Raw genomic sequence first — 19,214 nt, forward strand, 5'->3', positions numbered from 1 at the left:
CCCCCCCCCCCCCCCCCTACCGTTGCCCCTGCAGCACTCATGCCCTACCTCAGCTTTTGAAAAGCACAAGGACTGCTTTGACAATAATTACACAGAGGGTAGAGTAGAGCCAAATTTGGCCTGGAGCAAAGCGCGCTGCCATGGACTGTAGTGTTTATTGCACTGGACGCGGAGCAGGACCCTTGCTTTTTGTTTTGTTTAAATGAATCGTACCTTCACGTGCTCTGTGTGGGCATTGGAGAGGGGCTCTGTGTCACGTTGACTAATGAGAAACTCAGCTGGAGCAGCGATTATGTTTACACAGACATTCTCTAGGACAGCAGGGGAGATTTACTGAAGGGTCTGCAGCTCAGTCGGCTCAAGAACTCAGGGGGCCGATGCATCCAGACAGCAAGATGAGTGACTGGCTGAAATGTGTCAGATTAGACCTGCTGTTTTTGAGCAACCAGCCAGTGTGTTTGCTTATCGTCACGTAAACATGAGCAAAGCGATGCTGAGTTAGTTTACCTTCATCAAATGCACTTAACTCGGCTTAAGTGTGTCTTACTGTGATTTGATCGCAGTAACAACAAGCACAGATCAATCCAAAATTGCCAGAAGGTTGACATTTCACACCGAAGGGGAATTCATGGCCAACTTTCCATGTAAGAGTTTGATTATTTATCACAGTGATGCAACAAAACAGCGTTACGACCACACAGACTCTCTGAACTTGTCCTCTCAGGAGACTTAAAAGCTTAACTTCATTTCTGTGATGGAGTTATGAACATGTAATCGATACAGACCATCATTAACATGACCTCTACAGTGATGCATACCAGTATCTGTAATACTGCGTGCATGTAAACCCACTGACTGACACACACTTCAGAACTGGCAACTCTTCACTGTCTTTTATTAGGAATGCACATTGGTATGGTGGGAAAATTCTTGCCTTTCCCCTGAGAATTGTCCAAGCAGTGGTTTGGGTTTTGCGTGCGTACAAAGTCCACATCATCTCCTGGATCTCTTAAACAACCCTCGCTGCTCGTTTTTTGATTGCAGCACTCTGCGTCCCTCGATCAAAATCTGCCCTGAAACGATGCCTACTTAAAGCATTAAATATTTTGACATGACATTTTGTAGCTCCCACTGAGCCGCAATTCCTGCTTTTCTCTTACCTCAACCATTGCGATTACCAAAATGTTCCCGTTTTTCATTCTCTCCCACTCTTCCTCGCTTTTTGTCGGAGGTGGAATGCAACCGAGTAAACAAGTACTGTACTTGAGTACAAAGTCAATGTACTCTTTTAATCCACTACATCTTAAATAGAATCATTGTACTTTTTACTTCTACATTTGACTTTTTTTTTATACCATTCCTGTTCAGTGAGGTTTTGAAGGCAGTACATTTACTTGTGGAGTATAGTGTGGTACTTTTACTTAAGTAAAGGAACTGAATACTTCTTTGAATGCTTTTTTTCACATTCTGCCATGTATAGAACTCCCCTCTTTTCTCCATATTCATGGGCAAAGAGTCCTAAAAGTGGTCGGCATGAAAACCTCAGTCCCCTCTCTCCTCTTTCCCATACTTGGATAGCTCAACACACAGGCATCCAGGAAGTATCAGGGCTCCTTCTGCCAAAAATACTCCATTATAGGACGATACTGTGGAGCCAAGGCTGGAAAGAGGAGGAGTGGAAGAAGAGAAAAGAGCAGAGTGAAAGACAATTTAAGTGAGTTGGAGGAGGAGGAGGAAGAGTGTAAGGAGAGACAGAGAGACCTGGTCCTTGCAAGAGAGAGAGGGGTAACTTTTTCCATTTCCCCTTCCCATCATCCCCCTGTCAAGGCATCAACCACTACCCGTTAAAGCTAATTCCCTCTTTCTGTAGAGGAATAAGAGGGGGGGCTGTGTACCACTGACCCAGCTGACTGCGTTGAAATGGGCTGAAGGTGGAAAACTTGATTTCAGTGAGGGGGGACAGCAGCCCCGCGAAGCGTGGCTCTGGTTTCACACGCCACGTTGTTTGGACGATCACATTCAAGGAGATTTCAGACAAACTGGGTTCGACTCGCTGTTCTGAGTTGGTGCCTTGAATAACTATTATATAATCATTTCTGCTGACTTTAGTTTCGTGAAAGAAGACATAACAACTAGAAGAAGCAGGTTTATTGTCTCTCTCTTAACTCTTTCTTTAATGGACTGTGGCTACTTTCAGTACATCACGTAGTATTTATCTCGCAATGCTATTTTGTTACGTTTGTTGGAGTTATTATTATTATTAATTTTGAATGGTAATTGAGTGAGAGGTGGACATGCAGCTCCTTCTGGTCTAGTAAAGTGGTTTCTGGACTGAGGGGGACATTCATGACTCATTGCTGTTGATGCAGTAATGCTCCCTTGCCGTTTCCATTGGAAAGGCCTTCTGTGTGTGTGATGGAGTGGTGTATGTGATGATCAGCCACTTGACTAATGGCCAGTTGTCTTTTCCTGTTGTGTGTGTGTGTGTGTGTGTGTGTGTGTGTGTGTGTGTGTGTGTGCACACCTGAAGAGAGTGAGGGAAAAGAGAAAGCGCTGGGAGAAAAAAAAAAAGCAATCGAGAGAGTGAGGAAATGTCTGAGCGAAGGGGAAAAGACTGATTCATACCGCTGGAGCAGTCGTCTCCTCGCCAGCCTCCCTCACACTGGCACCGGTCTGGAGCGGCACATCGACCGTGGACGCACTCCTTGGTGCAGTGAGCTGTTGATGGGAAACACACTTTATAACAGAGCTGGCTTTGTGGAGACATACAGCATGTGGTGCGGATCAGATCAGCCAATGGTTCCCAACTGTATTCTTTGTGTGATGAGCCCAATAAGATGAGCTCAAGAACCACTTCACTAACTCTGGTCATTCGAATGGAACTGGTGTGATTTAGCACTCATGATTACATCAAAGTGGAAATCGTTGCAATGATTGTTTTTCACACAAGACAATGTGATCCTGGAATTGTATGCGTTTAGACTTTGGCTACGGTTGAATCTTTTTTAAATGACATCCTTATGTCTTTTCCTAACTACTTTTCCTTGACCTCTATGGAAAACGTCATGATGTGAAGGAGAATTCATGAGGATTTAGGAAAAGGACAACCGCAGTGTTAAGAGAATCTCACTGTTCTTACACTAGGCTATGGATATTTTTTAAAGCAACAGCGACAAACTCAATGCTGAAACAGAATCACACCTCCTAAGAGGATGTTTTAAATGTATCCGTAGTGTACAATTCAACGGCAGATTTTTATTAGCGGCCGACTGGTGCGTCGCTTTAAATGTCGTTGCCGCAAGGAACTGTGGGACGGCATTATCTCCTTAGGATGGTCCAGTGTTCCCTATGCTAAGGGACATAAGACGGGAAGCATTGAAGCATCTTTCCTTAGCGTTTCAACCATATCGACCAGCTTTTCTCTTGGCTGCCATTTAGATACTGAGGAAGACCCAATGAAGGTCTAAACCAGTCGGTGTTCTCCCATTGTTCTTTATAACTTTGATATGCGCTAAACTAATTCCAACTACATCCTTAGCTAGATTCAGAGGCTTCTCTTTGTTCTACTATACTAGTTTTCACACAATCTCAATTGCAGCATGTAGTGTTCAGTTCCAGCTTACATCTGAACACTAAATACACTGAAGAAGCTGAGTTACTCTTCCATCTTTCCACGCACACACTGGTACCTGTAGAAGTATAGTCTTGTTGGGAATCACTCATACAGGGCATATATAACTACTGGTGTTATCACAGATGTCTATCAGACCAGTAAGAAAATCACTTTGAACACTGAGAACTCACTTGATCAACTTGCTATCTGCCAATTCTTCTTTAAATATATTCTTCCAATAACTTTGATGTTACTATATTTCCTTTTTGTAAAATGCTCAAGTATCTAATTATGTGCGTCCTGTTTGTGTGTGAAACACTGTTTAAAGAAAGGGTGCTACGGAAATGATTATTAATATTACTAAAGAGCACGTGTTCAATCTATTTCAGAAGGGCACTATTTCAAGGGTGTGCTTTTTTTATTCAATTAAAAATCTATTCAACTGAATTGCATTCTTTCCCTCCTAAATGTGTTCCACCCATCATAAACAGTGTGTGAGCCGTCAGCCCGACAGCTGGGCTCGACCGTACAATTGAAAGCACCAGTGCCATTCATACTGTCAAGAAGGCTCCTCTTAGAAAGTCAGTCTTTGAGTTGTTGGTCCCTGCCGGCATCATCAATGGTTCTGCTAGTAATTAAGTTGATTCAGACATGCATTCATGACTGCAGACTAATAATTCAGCCAGAGATCTCTTCAGTTTTGGTTACACTAGACGTTTTCTAACCAAATGCTGTGTAAAGCACATGGTGTTTTTCTTTTAAATAAACAATAATTGAACTGATTATTTTCTCCTCTCTAGTTCAAGGTGTTTGAAAACTGGAGGCTGGAGATTTCAGGGATCTAAGAAAAGGCGTACACACCATCCAATGAAGGAGGTAAGTGCAATTATATCTAATTATATGTATTTAGGAAATAAAGAAACAGTGTATATAAAGTGGGTGTGGGAGGAGTCCTACACGACACGTTGAAGGCTGAGATATTTCAATTATAGAGCTTAAAACGGCAATCAGTCGGCTCCAGTCTGCTTTTCTGAAGTCAGTCAGTAAAATCAAAGGCTTTTGTGTTTGGCTACAAAAAACTCTATACACACACACACACACACACACACACACACACACACACACACACACACACACACACACACACACACACACATGCAACACTGCTGTGAAAGATGGCGCAACAATAAGCAACCAAAAATACATATTATCTCTGCCGAATGAAAACATTCATCTCCAAAATGTCGGTTTTTGAAGCACAAAGCACAGAAACCTTGTCATTACCATCATGCACTGACGAGATCATCCAGTGATGTGTGCAAAGGTTTGTAAAGCTGAGGTAGAATTTTCTCAAGCCTTGCGGGCCATGTATGGTTTCGCTTTATTTATATATGTCACCGCTGACTGTCGGCAATAACGCTGCGTCAGCAAGCTGTTGACAGCTGCATCATTTGGTATTTTCAGACGACAACTGTCGTTTATTTTAACTAGCGCACCCAAACATTTATTGTGAAACACGATGACCTTAAATTGACGATGAACTTTACAGTAAAGTAGTTAATAAAGTTAAGATTAGGGGTGAGCTGATAGGCTTATGATTAATCACATAAAAAGCTCAGTTTCTCCGAGTGATTCCATGCTAACTGACTCCATATGTAGGAATGTTTTTCACATTCAAACCAATTTGATTTCCTTCTGATTTATTTCTGGATCTACAAAACATGCGGAATCTAAAGGATGACATGTTGGTGTATTTGTTTCTATCATGGTCCCAAGGTGTTTGAAGAAAGACACAGAACATGTAAAATAAAACTAAAGCAAATCTAAGTAATTATTCTCATCAAAACACATAAAATACAACAAAAAGTCAAATAGTTTTGTAGTGTCTCGTGTTTTGGACAACTTTACTGTATTCATTAGAACTGTCCGTAGTGTTAAAGTTAAGCGGAGTGAGTTTGCACACTGCTCATATCAGTATTTCATATGATTCAGTTTCTGTTGTTCTGTGCTGAGCTGTGCAGGCAGCAGTACCACCCCTCTGAACTCATCAGGAACAGATGCCTCGTTGATGATATAATAGTTGCTGAAATGACGTGAAATCCTTGAACTAATATGCAAATTATGAAGATGGTTTTCATAGTGTCAGCAACACGCAGTTAAGTTTAAAGTTCCAGTTAGAACAGCCAGTATCAGCATGAGAAGAACAGAACCCATAATTGTGGTAATTCCAGTGTCATGTGCTGCTCATATTGACTCTGCATCTTGCATGGAAAAGAAAAAAAAAGAAGACGTTTTGGAATTGTGCTGGATTACTACATGGTCTCCTTCACATGTGCACCAATAGCTGTACTTTCAGGAAACTATGAAAGGAACATAATCAGTTTAACACTCTTAATCTATTACATTACAAAAATGTATCGAGCCCAAACTGTCCGAGGAATCGGACAGAACATTCCATTACATAGACGTTTTTTGACTGGATATATTCTTAAGAGTTGATTTTGAGAACTATTCATAATTCTGTTTATACACAATATTTGCTTGCAATGTAGTACTGATGTTGCCCACCCATGGGTGGGACCAGGGGCGTAGCTACCACTGAGGACACTGAGGTCATGTCCTCAGTATTTTCTCTGGGATTTGGGGCTTTTTAGCAAACTACAGAGACGTGTACAATCTATAAATAAACACTTTGTGGACATTTACCAAGCTGATTCCAGTATTATTTTACTATATATTTAGATTTGACAACTTTAAGGTCAACAAAAAGAGATAAAATTAAGATTGCTTTTGATGCTTAGAAGTGATCTCAATAACTTTGAAATTTTATCTTAAAATAGCTTCTGCTACATTTACACAAATGTACATTAATGTGCCCTGTCCCTGTTAATTCAATAAAGTAAGTATTCAACGTTTATCTTAATGAAGGGGGATTTGTAACTTAATGTAAATGATTAAGCTGTTCATGTTAGTAAATATGAAACATTTAAATAACACTGAACTGCTCTGAGGGATGGGATTTGGAGGAGTTCACTTGGACTCAGTACCTATGTTTTAAAAGAAATACTGGGTACGGTCCTATGGGACAAGACTATATATTCAATGACACACACCTGAGTGTCTTTGGTACTCTGTGACTGACAAACGGAGAGAAAAATTGGGCTCGAAACTTTTTCTAATGTAATAAAGGAGAAATCTTAAGCTGAACACTCAACAGTGATCCAGTCCTTGGAAAGCGGAAATTATAAATGACACCATTAAAAAGCAACTGAAATAAATAAAGTATATCTAAATATTGAGATTGTGTACCTGACTTTTTAACTCCTCTACAAGGTGGGCATGAAAGAAGGCGAGGGCCTGTGGATCAATTTACTTTGTCATGTATTGCGGTGATGGTGTATTAAAACCTCTCTGAACTGAATTTTGCCCAAAACTTATGTTCTTCTCAAAGACTGTTTCAGCTTTCCGACTGTTTGTCTCAGTGATTTAAAAAATAAAGAAGAATTGATCAATAAAAAGGTTTCCATAAATACTTACGGACACATTTGTCTCTGCTCTCGTAGTAGCCTGGACAGCACTGGTATCTCTTGCGGTAGTCTGTCTTCACCGCCTGCCTGTAGGCCGTCTTGTAGGTGATCCTGAAACAATAACGCAGTCAAACAGGACGCTTTGACCCTCCGCTGAGAGGAACAGGAAGTCAGCCGCAACAGGAAAAGAGTCATCGCGCTGCTGCTACCTGTGGCGCATGCATCTGTAGGAGGTCCGAGGGTCGGAGCAGGGCTCCTCCGTCACGTGGTCGTACGGATGAGAGTAGGACTCTTTCACTGAGGTGGTGAAGCTGAAAAGCAGAACATCACAAGCACTGTCAATCATTCACAGTCCAAACAAAACATATCCTGCTCTATTAGTTAAACTAAAATGTGAGGATTTGAGGATTTTTCTTTTTTATATTATACAAAACTGAATATATTCTGGTTTTGGACTGATGTTCAAATAAAACAAGCAATCTGAATACATCACCCCGACTTGTGGGAAATGATTACAGACATTTAAACTGTTTTCTGACATTTCATGCATAAAGCAATTAATCGTTTGGTTGAGAAAATAATCAGCGGATTCATCAATCATGAAAGAACCCGTTTGTTGGTGCCCTAGATGAGTCCTAATGACTGTGGGGATCCCGGTGGCTGTAGAGTCTTGTAAGAAATACATTACAGCCAAATCAAAAGTTATATGAATTGTGCTTCCTTAATCCACTCACTGGGAATTCTGTGGATTCATAAAGTGTAACAGAATTAGCTCAGATGAAGAAGAAGAAAAAAAGCCAATCAGTGCTTGAAAAAGTACTTATCTTGGATTTAGGTGAATTGTAGAAAGTGTTTTTGAAAGCTATGGATCCATGTAAATAGCTACACATCTCTGGATAGAAAATAACAATGACCACTAGCCGTAATGGTGTTTAATTTGATTGTCAGGTAACCAACCATCAATTTTTATTCTGTAAACCATTTTCCGTGCAAAAGCAATAAAAGCGGGGAAAGTTAGTTCCTGCCTCTACAGATCAAGTATAAAACAGTGAGGCTGCTTTTTTTCCCTTAAAAGTTTACTTTGTAATTGATGTGATGAATGAATGTCTTGACCAACCCATGATATAACAGCAACATGTATTTGCTTGTGACAGTGAAGCAGGCCTCACCTCTCCCACAGGCTGCACACATTGGGGTCTCTTGGGTTCAGAGAGTAGCTTAGACCAATCAGGAGGCTCAAAAGCAGCAGGGCGGCGGAGCTCTGCACAGTCAGCATGGTCCTGAGGGGAAAAAAGTACAGACATTTACTGAGGGATGCAAAAACCCAAACATTTCAGCGAGGACAGCACCGGGCCAAAACATATTCACTTTATTATTTGCTGACAAAATAGATGACGGACACAATAAACAAAACATTTGTACGATGCAAAGCAATTTGTGAAGGCCATGTTGAAGAGGTGATTGAAGAGGTTTTCTGAGGTTGTTTAATTGGATTTCTTTACTGTATTGGAAATTATTAGCAGTCCAACTCATTTACTTGCCTTATTGTCCAATTTTAAAACCTAAAATCCCAAAAAAAGTGAATGTGTTTTTGAAGTTTCTTCACTGAGTGACAAATCTGAGCAGCCATGAAACAAAGCAATAACTTTGTGGCTCTCTGTGAGGAGAAAGTACAATGGAAAATCTTTCACACACAGATGTGGTGGGGGGGGGGAGTTCCATTCCTTCTCTCAACTAGAGATTTACAATCATTGTTTTTGTTTTCCATTTACTATAATCAACATTTCACAGCGTGGCAGATAGAAAGATTCATTGAAAGCTGGTTCTCTGTATCTATAAATTGCGGTTAAGCCACTGACTGTTAAAGAGTTCGTTAAACGCTCAGCAGAGGTGAGGCAAAGAGCCAGATTTAAAGCGTAACGCTGTCTGCTCCCGCCGAGCTCCACACCGTCTCAACAGGGTTCATAAAACACAGGCATCAGGAGACAAGCTGACAGCAGACGGGGTAGAGTGAGAGCAGAAGTAAGAAAGAAAAGCAGAGAGAAGGGGTTCGGAGTCAAGAAATGTGACTCCCTACTTCATCCTGACCCCTATCAATCAGTGCTGCAGTGAGGCCTCCACACTCCTCGGCTGTCCCCTCCACACTCCAGCAACATCTGGATCCGATCAGTGCATCGGCCCAAGAGAGCGCCTCGGCACGGGGACCCTGTTGGGCTCTCAGGGAGCAAAAGGGAGGCAAGGTTTTCCCCTTTTTCCCCCCCTCACAAATGTCCCATGGAAACGAACAGAAGTTCAACAAGGCCAGTGGTGTGAGCCCTCTGGTAAAAGCGTCGTGGGAATGCAACGGCATTTCTAGAGAAAGGAACGTCATGTTGACATGGGATCAGTCAGGCCTGTTGTTCCCCTCTGTTTTCTCAACAAGTCACGCCTGACAGAATTACTGTTCCAGAGCTTCTCATGTCATCTACTCATGGCCTTTAGGAGATTTCTGATGGGACAGTGACATTGTAAACACCAATCAAGATTATGTTCTTCATGAAGAAACATCTTAGATCTCAGAGGGAGGAACAACAAATGTCTCTCTTACTGGTAAAACTTAGTCCATCCTCAACAAAGTTTCATGAAATGTCACATTTTTGAGAGTTTTAAGCCACTATCACCGATGACAGTTAAGGCAACTAAAATTTTACCAAAATGTTACCCTAAGAAGTAGTGGAAGATTTCCGTCAAATAAGGTAAACTTAAAACTAAATCAATAAACTAATATCTGCATGCTAACATGCTCACAATTACAATGCTAACATGCTGATGTTTAGGTAATGTCCACCATGTTTGCCATTTTAGTTTAGCATATTAGCAAGCTAACATTTTCTAATCAACTTGGCAAAGTACAGCTGATGGGAATGTCATTAGTCTTGCAGAAATGTTGTCATACCAAGTATATAGAACAAAATAAAGTGTTGACCTGATTGTGGCTCTCAGGGAACAGTCTGTGGGTCACCAAAGTCATTAAGGTTCATCTGCTGGGGACCTTGAATGTCTGTCCAAAATTTCATGGCAATCCATCCAATAGTTAGATATATTTCAGGCTGGACCAAAACTACTACAAAACACACTTTCTTTCACATGAAAAGCACATATTTGCATTTTCAGCAATTCAGCAAAAAAGGAAAAATGCTGATGCACACACAACAACAAAAAAAGACTTTCTTTTGGCTTTCTTAAAAATGAGAACGGATTCTCCCATGTGGATTGTGTCTCCTCTGTGAATTTCTGTGACTTGCATGACCTTTTCCACCCGACTGTTTAAGTGTCTGACTTTGGTAAGAAAGGGGGTACGATTTTTTTGTCAAGGTTAAGTTAGATCAACACAAACGTAAATCTATAAGAAAACTATGTATGATTTAGAGATTTGACCCTAGTTTCTGGCACTAGCTTCCACTCCATCATTTCACTGTCAAACTGCTTTTTAAGCCCTATTTCCTTCATGTCATCACTTTGTGGTGGAGAAACATATTTCTCTCACTTTTCATGCACTTATTTGCATTTTCAGTCACTCTGCTCGGTCAATTTCCCAAAGATGAGGAGAAGATTTTCATGTGGCTTGGTGAATAATGCATGCCTCTAATGGTGCCAAGGTCAGCGGTTCAGTTCCCATCAGGGCCATTTCGTGTATGTTTACAAAATGAGTTCTTTATGATACTTTGCAGAAAACAAATTCCATCAGAATATGGATTATTTGATGTTTTAGAAAAAGCAGTCCACCATAAACACCACTGTAATCAATCGGAAGCTTGATTAACTTCTATGTTAACTCTGTCCAGTGGCTGGTTATCACTGCTGGAGATGTGGCATGGTGAGGGTTGCAGCATAAATCAGTGTGAGTGCAGACATCTTGTGCTTCTGATAAACTGCCTGTTACTACTCTCCTACCCACTACCAGGAGTTAATTCACTCACTGGCATCAACGCTAACGCCTCAAAAATTTGTGCCACAAAAACAGAATTTTACGAGAACAAGCATATGGCTTTTATTAAGAGGACTCGTCAACTTCACCAGCCACTTCATTGGACTGCGGGTAAATATTTTTCATTACCTTCTTTTCATTTTAATTGTGCTTCATTAGTATAGAGGCTTCAAACCGCATGGGAATTCTTAAATGCTGAGAAACCGAGCTAAATGAGTGCAGACGGAGTTGTTTTGAAGTCGAGCTCAGATGTTGTTTGCATCACATGTTTGGGTTACCTACAGTGGGGAGGGGAAGGCAGAAGTCTGGTGCTCCATGTGGTAGTATCATCAGCTGGAAACCGGACTCTTGAAGGACGCTACTCTTCCTTTAGGTGGAGTGAAGGAGTGCAGGTACTCTAAAAATTGAGTTTTACACAAAACTCCACCACAACTGTGGACTGTTTGATTCTCCCCCTTTCCTCCTTTTCACATAATAGCCTTCTACTCCATTACATCCAGCCCTAAGCTATCATTATTTCCTTTGAGCTTTCTCCAAACTGCAGCTCTGAACCTTTGGACTTTGACAAGCTTGGCTCGGCAGCAGAAAAGCACAAGTAGTATGATGTATCGCAACTGTTTTTCCATTCAGTTTCGATGCATTTAGCTATCAGCTAACTGACAGCATTGTATGCACACGTCAACATTTCACATCCACTGGTCAAAGAGGTGAAGTCTGGAACAAGAACACTGAAATACCACAATAGTGGAGGTTACTCCAACATGTTTTGATGTTGTTTGTACTGGGAAAAAAACAGACAATCTCATCCAGTGGCAATGAAACTTTCATGTGGCTCTATAAACCAGTATGAAACACCACACACACAGGCGTACGTGCATGTACACTTACACCAAACACATAAAGTCCACTCGCGTGCACACTCCAAACACCCACTACACAGTTTGTAGAGTTTTCAAGGACTGATCATGTGTTGTCACGTTCTGGAGACATTACGCACACGCACATCAAATGAGTCCCATACGCTGAAACGAGTTCAGAGAGAAACTATTTTTAGTGTCTGAGAGCATTTTGCTAATTCACTGCTCTTGACTGACTCATTCTGTCAAGGCCCAAAGCAGCGGCCCACGCGTACATGCATTGTACCAACTGAGGAATGCTGTGAGATGTTCAAGGGGCCCCACAATGCTCTTAACAGTACCACACAGAGGGCTTCAGTGAAAACAAAGCCCAAATGAAAGCAGATGCAGTGGTTTTATATTAATCTCAGTAGACACTCGTACCCATGTTGTTACCATATTCTGCTTAAATCTTCCCTCTCTAATATCACTTTCAATAGCATGAAGTAAAAACAACTTGTTAAAGGAATAGCTTGACATTTTGGGAAAGAGATGAAAGGTTTGATACCACTCTTATGTCTGTCCATTATTTATGTAGCTGGAGCCAGAGGGCGCTAAGCTTGGCTTAGCTTAAAGACTGGAAACAGGGAGAAACAGCTAGGCTGGTTCTGTCTATGGATAGAAATCTGCCGACCGGTATCTATAAAGTTCACAAATTAAAAGTTATATCTTGTTTGTTTAATGTCAAAAACTGCGGACCAACAAGTGGTTTTATAAGGCGTTATATGCAGGACTATTTCTTGGACTTTTACAGTGATATACAGAAGTCTTGTCACCACGAGGTTTCTGGTTGCCTCATGCTAAGCTAAGCTAACTGGCTGCTGGTTCCAGTTTCATATTGAAATATGACACATATGAGAATATTGATGAATATATATCTTCTCATCAGACTATAAGCCTAGGCCCATTTCCCAAAATGTCAAACCATGCCTTTTATAACAACAGTTTAACCAGCAGTCACTTGGGGTATTTCAACAGCAATCTATGATAGCTGTAAATCTAGAAACACATAAAATTACCAAATGAAACCACTTGCAGCCTCTTCTTGCATGAGCCATGATTGACGATTTAGACAATTTGAAAACATTTAACTTAAGTTGTTTATCAATCGTATGAGCTGCAAAGAGTATTGGGGTAAAGTATTTGACAGATTAACACTGATAAAAAATCAAGAGACCAAACTTATTACGATTCATCCTGAGGGGAACTTGAATGTACCAAATTGCAATGGCAATCCATCCAATAGTTGTTGTGAAATCTCACTATAAACCAAAAATTTCAACCTCATGGTGGCATTAGAGGAAAAGTCCGGGGATTACTAGAGTCATTAGGATTCATCCACTGGGAATCATGAATAGCTGCACCGATAATTGTACAAATCCAGCGTAGATGTTGAGATATTTCACTGGATTACTGAATATTTTGACCTGCTGGTGGTGCTAGAGGAACAGTCAGTGGATAACTAAAGTCAAAAGGATTCATCCACTGGGGACCACGAATATCTGTCCAAAATAGCATGGCAATCTGTGTCATGTCATAAGAGTGGTGGACCAACCCAAAACAAACTGCACATTTACCGAACATTGTAATCGTCCTCTTTATTTAGATTTGATCTTCTTGAGTAGTATTACAACTAATAACAGGTTACACTAAAAAAAAGCCTTTTTATTTTGGTGGACGTCTCAGCAAAGCACAAGGCACTGATCAAACTGCTTCCCTGTTTCCCTTCTTTCTAAGCTCAGATTTCTGTCTCTATGTGCTAATTGCGGTAGAAAATATTAGTCACCCCCTGGAAGGGTATGCCATGGATGAAAGAAAATAAATAGACGTAATGACATATTGGCTGGGGTGTTAAGAGAGACAGCGACAGAGAGATAGAAACAGCACTGCCAAATACGAGTTCATTTTCATGTCGAGGTGCTCTGATGTCCAACACAGAAACTACAGAGCATGTCTCCCATCTTCCAGACTCTTTTTATCTCTTCTTTTCAAAGCTTTCAGAGCTTTCCTTGGCATTGCAGACTCCAGCATGTTCTTCCAGAATCAATGGCATAAAATCTTTGCCTCTAATGTCTTTATTATGTGTGCTATTTTAAAACTACAACCAAAGTCAACAAGGCTACAAAAGAAAGGCAGCATAGAGTGAAATACTGTAGGTTATGACACACGATCCTGCAGGTGCATTCTTGCGCGGCTTAGAAGTGTGAATCAAAATGCAGATAATTTACGTCTTGTGCTATAATAAGTCATTCTAATATCAGCACCAAATCCTTACAACAGTTTGATGTGAAACAGTTCATAATAAGGTCGCTGATAAAACAGGCTAACTTGACAATGATGCATTCGAGGTTGGAGGAGAAAGTGTGTTTTCCATTGAGAGAATTATAATAGAAAACAGAAGTGGATATTGTTTTGTAATGTAAAATAAGATGCATTCAATTATATATGTTCTGAAAAACATTAAACAAGGATTACTTCTGGGAATACTTACAGAAATAAAAATCAAGAAACTTGGAAGGGCACTTAAATGAAGACAGGTGTTCTTTATAAAAATGTATTTTAAACATGATATAAATTTCCTAAACTTTTGTCATGGTAGTGCAAAATTAAAAGTGACACATTTCTAGGTAAATGAAAGTAATCTAAATACATTTTAAATGTGTCTAATGCCTTGGATTACTGATTACAGTTTTAATGAGGTAATCCGTCACCGCTGTGGAAGACACTTTCAAAATAAAAGTAGCGTGCCCAACCCATCAACATGCGGCTGAAGGAGTGATTTAATCGACCTGTGGTTCCCAAAGGGAGAGATAAGGAGTGGTTAAACTCCATTATAATACCATTAAAACAATGAGACAGCAGCAACGAAGAATCATTGCTCTTGTCTCAGACTTTACTCCCAAGTGCCTTTGCCCACCCAAAGTGAGCTCTGTATCTAATTGAACTCCCTGAGACGCAGTCGTAGCTGACTGCAGGTCCTTTAAGGACTCCTTGACATGAAAACTAGATGGGAAACCAATGCGGCCTGCAAAAGTGTTTGCAACAGACGAAGAAGGAAAGACCAAAGGACAAAAATCAATTCAAATGTTTCCTGGCAACAAGATGGTCACACTGCACATGATTAAAGCGTTTCTGCGCACAATTGCACTTAAAAGTTGGCCTGTAAAGTTGCTGTGTGTATCGCAGCCTTAAGGAGGTTTAAATGATCACCCTCTGATTGTGATCACGGGTATCGAAAAAATACCCTCCACAGGGGAGAAGAGCCGAAGGTTTGCGTCGCAATTTTACAGTTTAGCTCTTAGAAAAACAAATCTATAAAACTGCTCGAGGGCAGAAACTGAAATATATTAGCCAGAGTCCTCCATGTGACACACCGACCGCAGTCCCCTCTCCCCGTCTCCCCCTCCTCCCCATCCCACCCTCACGTTAAACCAGAGTTACTGTAAACTGAATATAAAACCCATAATCCTTTGCATCTGGGTTCTCATCTTGGCGCGCAGGACGGGTTCGGCTGGTCGACCACAGTGAGGCTGGCACACGCTCCCCAGTTGCTGCTATGCCTCATGTTGGGTGGGTGGCTGGTTTTGGGGGGCGGGGGGGAGCAGAGACCCTTAACAACACACCAGAGACTGTGAGAAACAATTGCATGCCACACCCAAAAATGTAACGTGAGAACACGCATACAAGTTAACATAAAAACACACACCAACATATTTCACGGTGTTCATCAATTTGACCACATTATGAAGCTTCAGTCCAGAGTAAATCCACAACGCCTACGTCAACACGTTTCCCTCTGTTTACAGTAAAGACATCATATACGGTAAAAGGTGGTATTCTGCCACAAGAGCTGAACCCCCACACTGGAAAAAAGCTTTTCAGTGGAAAACTCTTGGCAGCTCAAATGCAGCTGACGGTTCTCGGGGGAGTTGCGTGACAAAAGGATGATCTAAGTAGAGAGGAGGGGGAGGCCTTGCACAGATCTTGGAAGTCTGAATTTCGCTGAGTGAGCTCTGCTGTGTTTGCTATCTGCAAGACTGACTCAAAATAAGTGAGAATTTTTGACCTTTTGAACTTACTGCACACCTTTGCAAAGTCTGTTTTTTGTGTCTCCGTTTTCAAGCTCTTTAATTGTCTTAATTTGACCCCTTATTCTGCGACTGTATCTTATAATGATGTCAGCCGATCTGCCCCACGGCTTTGCTTGAGTTTCCAGTAATAACATGGGAATAAATGATCTGGATCCTCTGCAACAAAAGACTTTGTACCATCAGGCTCTTAAATACAACGACAGATGCCTTGTGCTGCCTGCCAATCTGTCCTTGGGTTCAAGTCATTTTAAAGCTCTGTTAATTAGGGGAGCTGCAATGGAAAAACTAACAAAATCATCTCAAGTCAACTCTAAGTCAACGACAGGCCAGCTTTACTTTGGCAATCTCAGTCATTGGGGTCTGGGATCTTTTATTTAACTGAGAAAAACAGGATGCAGTGTGTGTGTGTGTGTGTGTGTGTGTGTGTGTGTGTGTGTGTGTGTGTGTGTGTGTGTGTGTGTGTGTCCCTTCCTGGTCCCCACGTTACATTCATTCTAGTTAAAGTTCCAGGGGGAACCAATGACAGATTCATCAGGCAGCAGGTCTGAGGTCATTTAGCTGTCTTTAACATTCACTTTGTTTCCCCTTCATATCGCCTTGCAGCGGCCAATGACAACAAAACTTAAGTAATGCAATAACTATATAAAATGTAGGCCTATACTGTAAAACCCGGCAAATTAAAGACCTCGACGCAGGAGATAAGAAATGGAGCTTAAAAATTAACTCTGACTACGTGAACATGAAAGCAGAAGCCGATTTAAAATGATGGGAACTGAGAGGATGCAATGTGCGATGTCCACACCTTTTCCTGTCGTGGTAAATAGCTATAGTAGTACTTCGATGAGCTAGAGCTTGTGAGTGTGTGTTGATGTTGGAGAGTGCCTTTGTGAGTGAGGTCAGAAGGTACTGGAGCTCATGTGACAGCATCTGTCCCCACGGTGATGGAGAACAGAGCCCGTGGATATCAGTGGTCGGAGTGATAAGGTCACCATGGTAATGCTGTTGTTTTGGAGCGCATGAGGACATCAACATGAGCCGAGCGGAGGACAGAGTTGATTTTGTATTGGCTCCAGTCTCGGGGCACCCGCGGGGTCTTAAACATGCATTTCATTTTCTCAAAATAAGGCTTTAAAAAGTATGAGCCACAAAACACAACGAGACTGCTCGGAGACTATTATTGTCTAAAAATAACCAAGTCGTAGTTTTGTTGCCTAAACCAAACCAAGTACTTGTGTTTCATTTTAGTTTAGTTTCAATTACATTGTCATTTTAAGCCAAACCATGATGTTTTTCTACTAAACCTACTGCAGTAGTTTTATAGCGTTTTTTGTTCTGTTTTGTACGTTACCGTGTTTGAAAGTTTAAAAACTGGGAGTGTTCAGTCACGTCATTTTGTAGACAGGGGGTTGACATGCATAGTTTTGTGTCCAACTACATTATTTCCTCTGAAAATACCAATTCATGAAATGCATCACTTTATTCTATAAAACCTTTTTAGTTTAGTTTTTGTTTAGTTAATACATTTTCAATATATTCAAATAATACATATTCTGTTAAATCTCAGTCTACCAAAATGTTAGGCGGTGCAACAATCCATGTAAATGAACAGACTTAGAATTATTAAGAAATGTATTTTAATATGAGTAAATTCAAAATAAAATACTATGAATACGTTTATGTTTTCAAACAAACCACATTTTATAGTTTTAAAGCTATACGTTTATGTATTTTGTACAATTTTCAATTATCAATTAAATTCTAAGATCCTTTAAATGAAACGAACACTCTGAGAAAAAAAAAAAAAAAAAGTAAATCTTGTATATGTGGCTGTTGTAGGACTGTAATATGCTGACCTGCCTGTCTGCCTGCGCGTATTCTTCCCATGCAATGCTGGTCACCAGAGTCTCCACATGCTGCTATTTTGACAGCAGTGAGTACTAACAATAGCCATGTTTTTCGTTTACGTCCATAATGATAATTTTGGAGGAGTGGCTTTGGATGGAGGCCTAAAGGGACGGGCTGTCAGCTAGTGCTGCTTTCATTTGAAAAGGGTTGGCAAACACTCGGCTGGCTTTTTCAGTTGGATCATTTTTTAAAGTCTTTTAGTCTAGTTTCTGAAGATTGCCAACCCTGCTTATAATACTCAAGAACAATGTTGTGCATTGAACCCTATGACCAAATATTTAACATGATTCAACCGTATCACTGCACAGGGAATAAAATCAAATCTGTTGTAACTGCAGTCTTTGGGGACGTTGATGAAAAATCAAATGAATAATCCTTGTTTTCTTCTTTCTTCAAATGTTTACTTTGTGCAGATGTGTGTGATCTGACGTGGTTTACACTGAAATCCTTTTTTTGTTTTGTTTTTTGAGCTGGGCCTCTTGCCAGTTGGAGCTCTTTGCTCTCCCTGTTGCATTACTCTGACACGTTTGAGGCTCGTGCACTCTCCCACACAGACCCACAGTGCAAACTGCTGCCTGGTCCTCCACACTCCAGACCAAAACCACAGGCAGGATGGCTGTGGCTTCAATGGTCAGAGAGAGAGGGTCCACAAAAACAAGCTTAAACACTGAGACGCTGTAACGAATACACCAGCTCACCTCCTATGGAGCAAAATAAACAAAAACAATGACTTGCACACCTTGGATTGAGATCATGTCTGGGCTCTTTACAACAAGTGTTTTATCCAAACTTCAGTGAGTGAAATGGTGGAAAACCCAAAATGGAAGCCCTGGCTGAGGTTTCAGAGGGACCTGACCATACAGAGCTGTAATTATATGTGCTGTAATGCTCTGTGGATCATACTGGTGTAGAGACACACAGAGTCCTTGTGAAAAACATAGCTTTATTCCACAAGCCGTGACCAGAAAACATAGCTTTGCATTGTAACCTCTCACAGTAAGAACACGTGCGAGAAACCTCTCAGTCCACAACATTAGAAGGCTGCAGCTGGAAAGAAACATAAGTAGGGGTTCAAAATTCACAATCGCCTCATGTCGGTTGTTTTGTCACATGAACCATCTGCGTCCACAGTGCGGCTTATCACATAGTGATATAAAGTTCAAACTTGTGAGCAAATTAGGTTTTGACACCAAGGAATTTGGGATGGTGCGACAA

At 40.9% G+C, this 19,214-nt stretch overlaps 1 protein-coding gene across 2 annotated transcripts in view; it reads right to left on the reverse strand.

Moving 5' to 3' along the window:
* Positions 1-19,214, reverse strand: part of pear1 (platelet endothelial aggregation receptor 1) — a 46,773-nt gene that overhangs the window by 15,677 nt on the left and 11,882 nt on the right. For both annotated transcript variants that reach the window (XM_076106741.1, XM_076106743.1), the window contains exons 2-5: positions 8,310-8,420; positions 7,350-7,451; positions 7,151-7,251; positions 2,626-2,718 (exon numbers count right to left, since the gene is read on the reverse strand). In XM_076106741.1, coding sequence (XP_075962856.1) covers positions 2,626-2,718; positions 7,151-7,251; positions 7,350-7,451; positions 8,310-8,416 — 403 coding nt within the window. In that variant the 5' untranslated portion in view covers positions 8,417-8,420. The remainder of the gene's footprint in view (positions 1-2,625; positions 2,719-7,150; positions 7,252-7,349; positions 7,452-8,309; positions 8,421-19,214) is intronic.

The sequence above is a fragment of the Anarhichas minor genome, unplaced genomic scaffold (genome assembly GCF_050575085.1).
Source record: "Anarhichas minor isolate MPS153535 unplaced genomic scaffold, ASM5057508v1 ptg000035l, whole genome shotgun sequence".
NCBI classification, from domain to species: domain Eukaryota; kingdom Metazoa; phylum Chordata; class Actinopteri; order Perciformes; family Anarhichadidae; genus Anarhichas; species Anarhichas minor.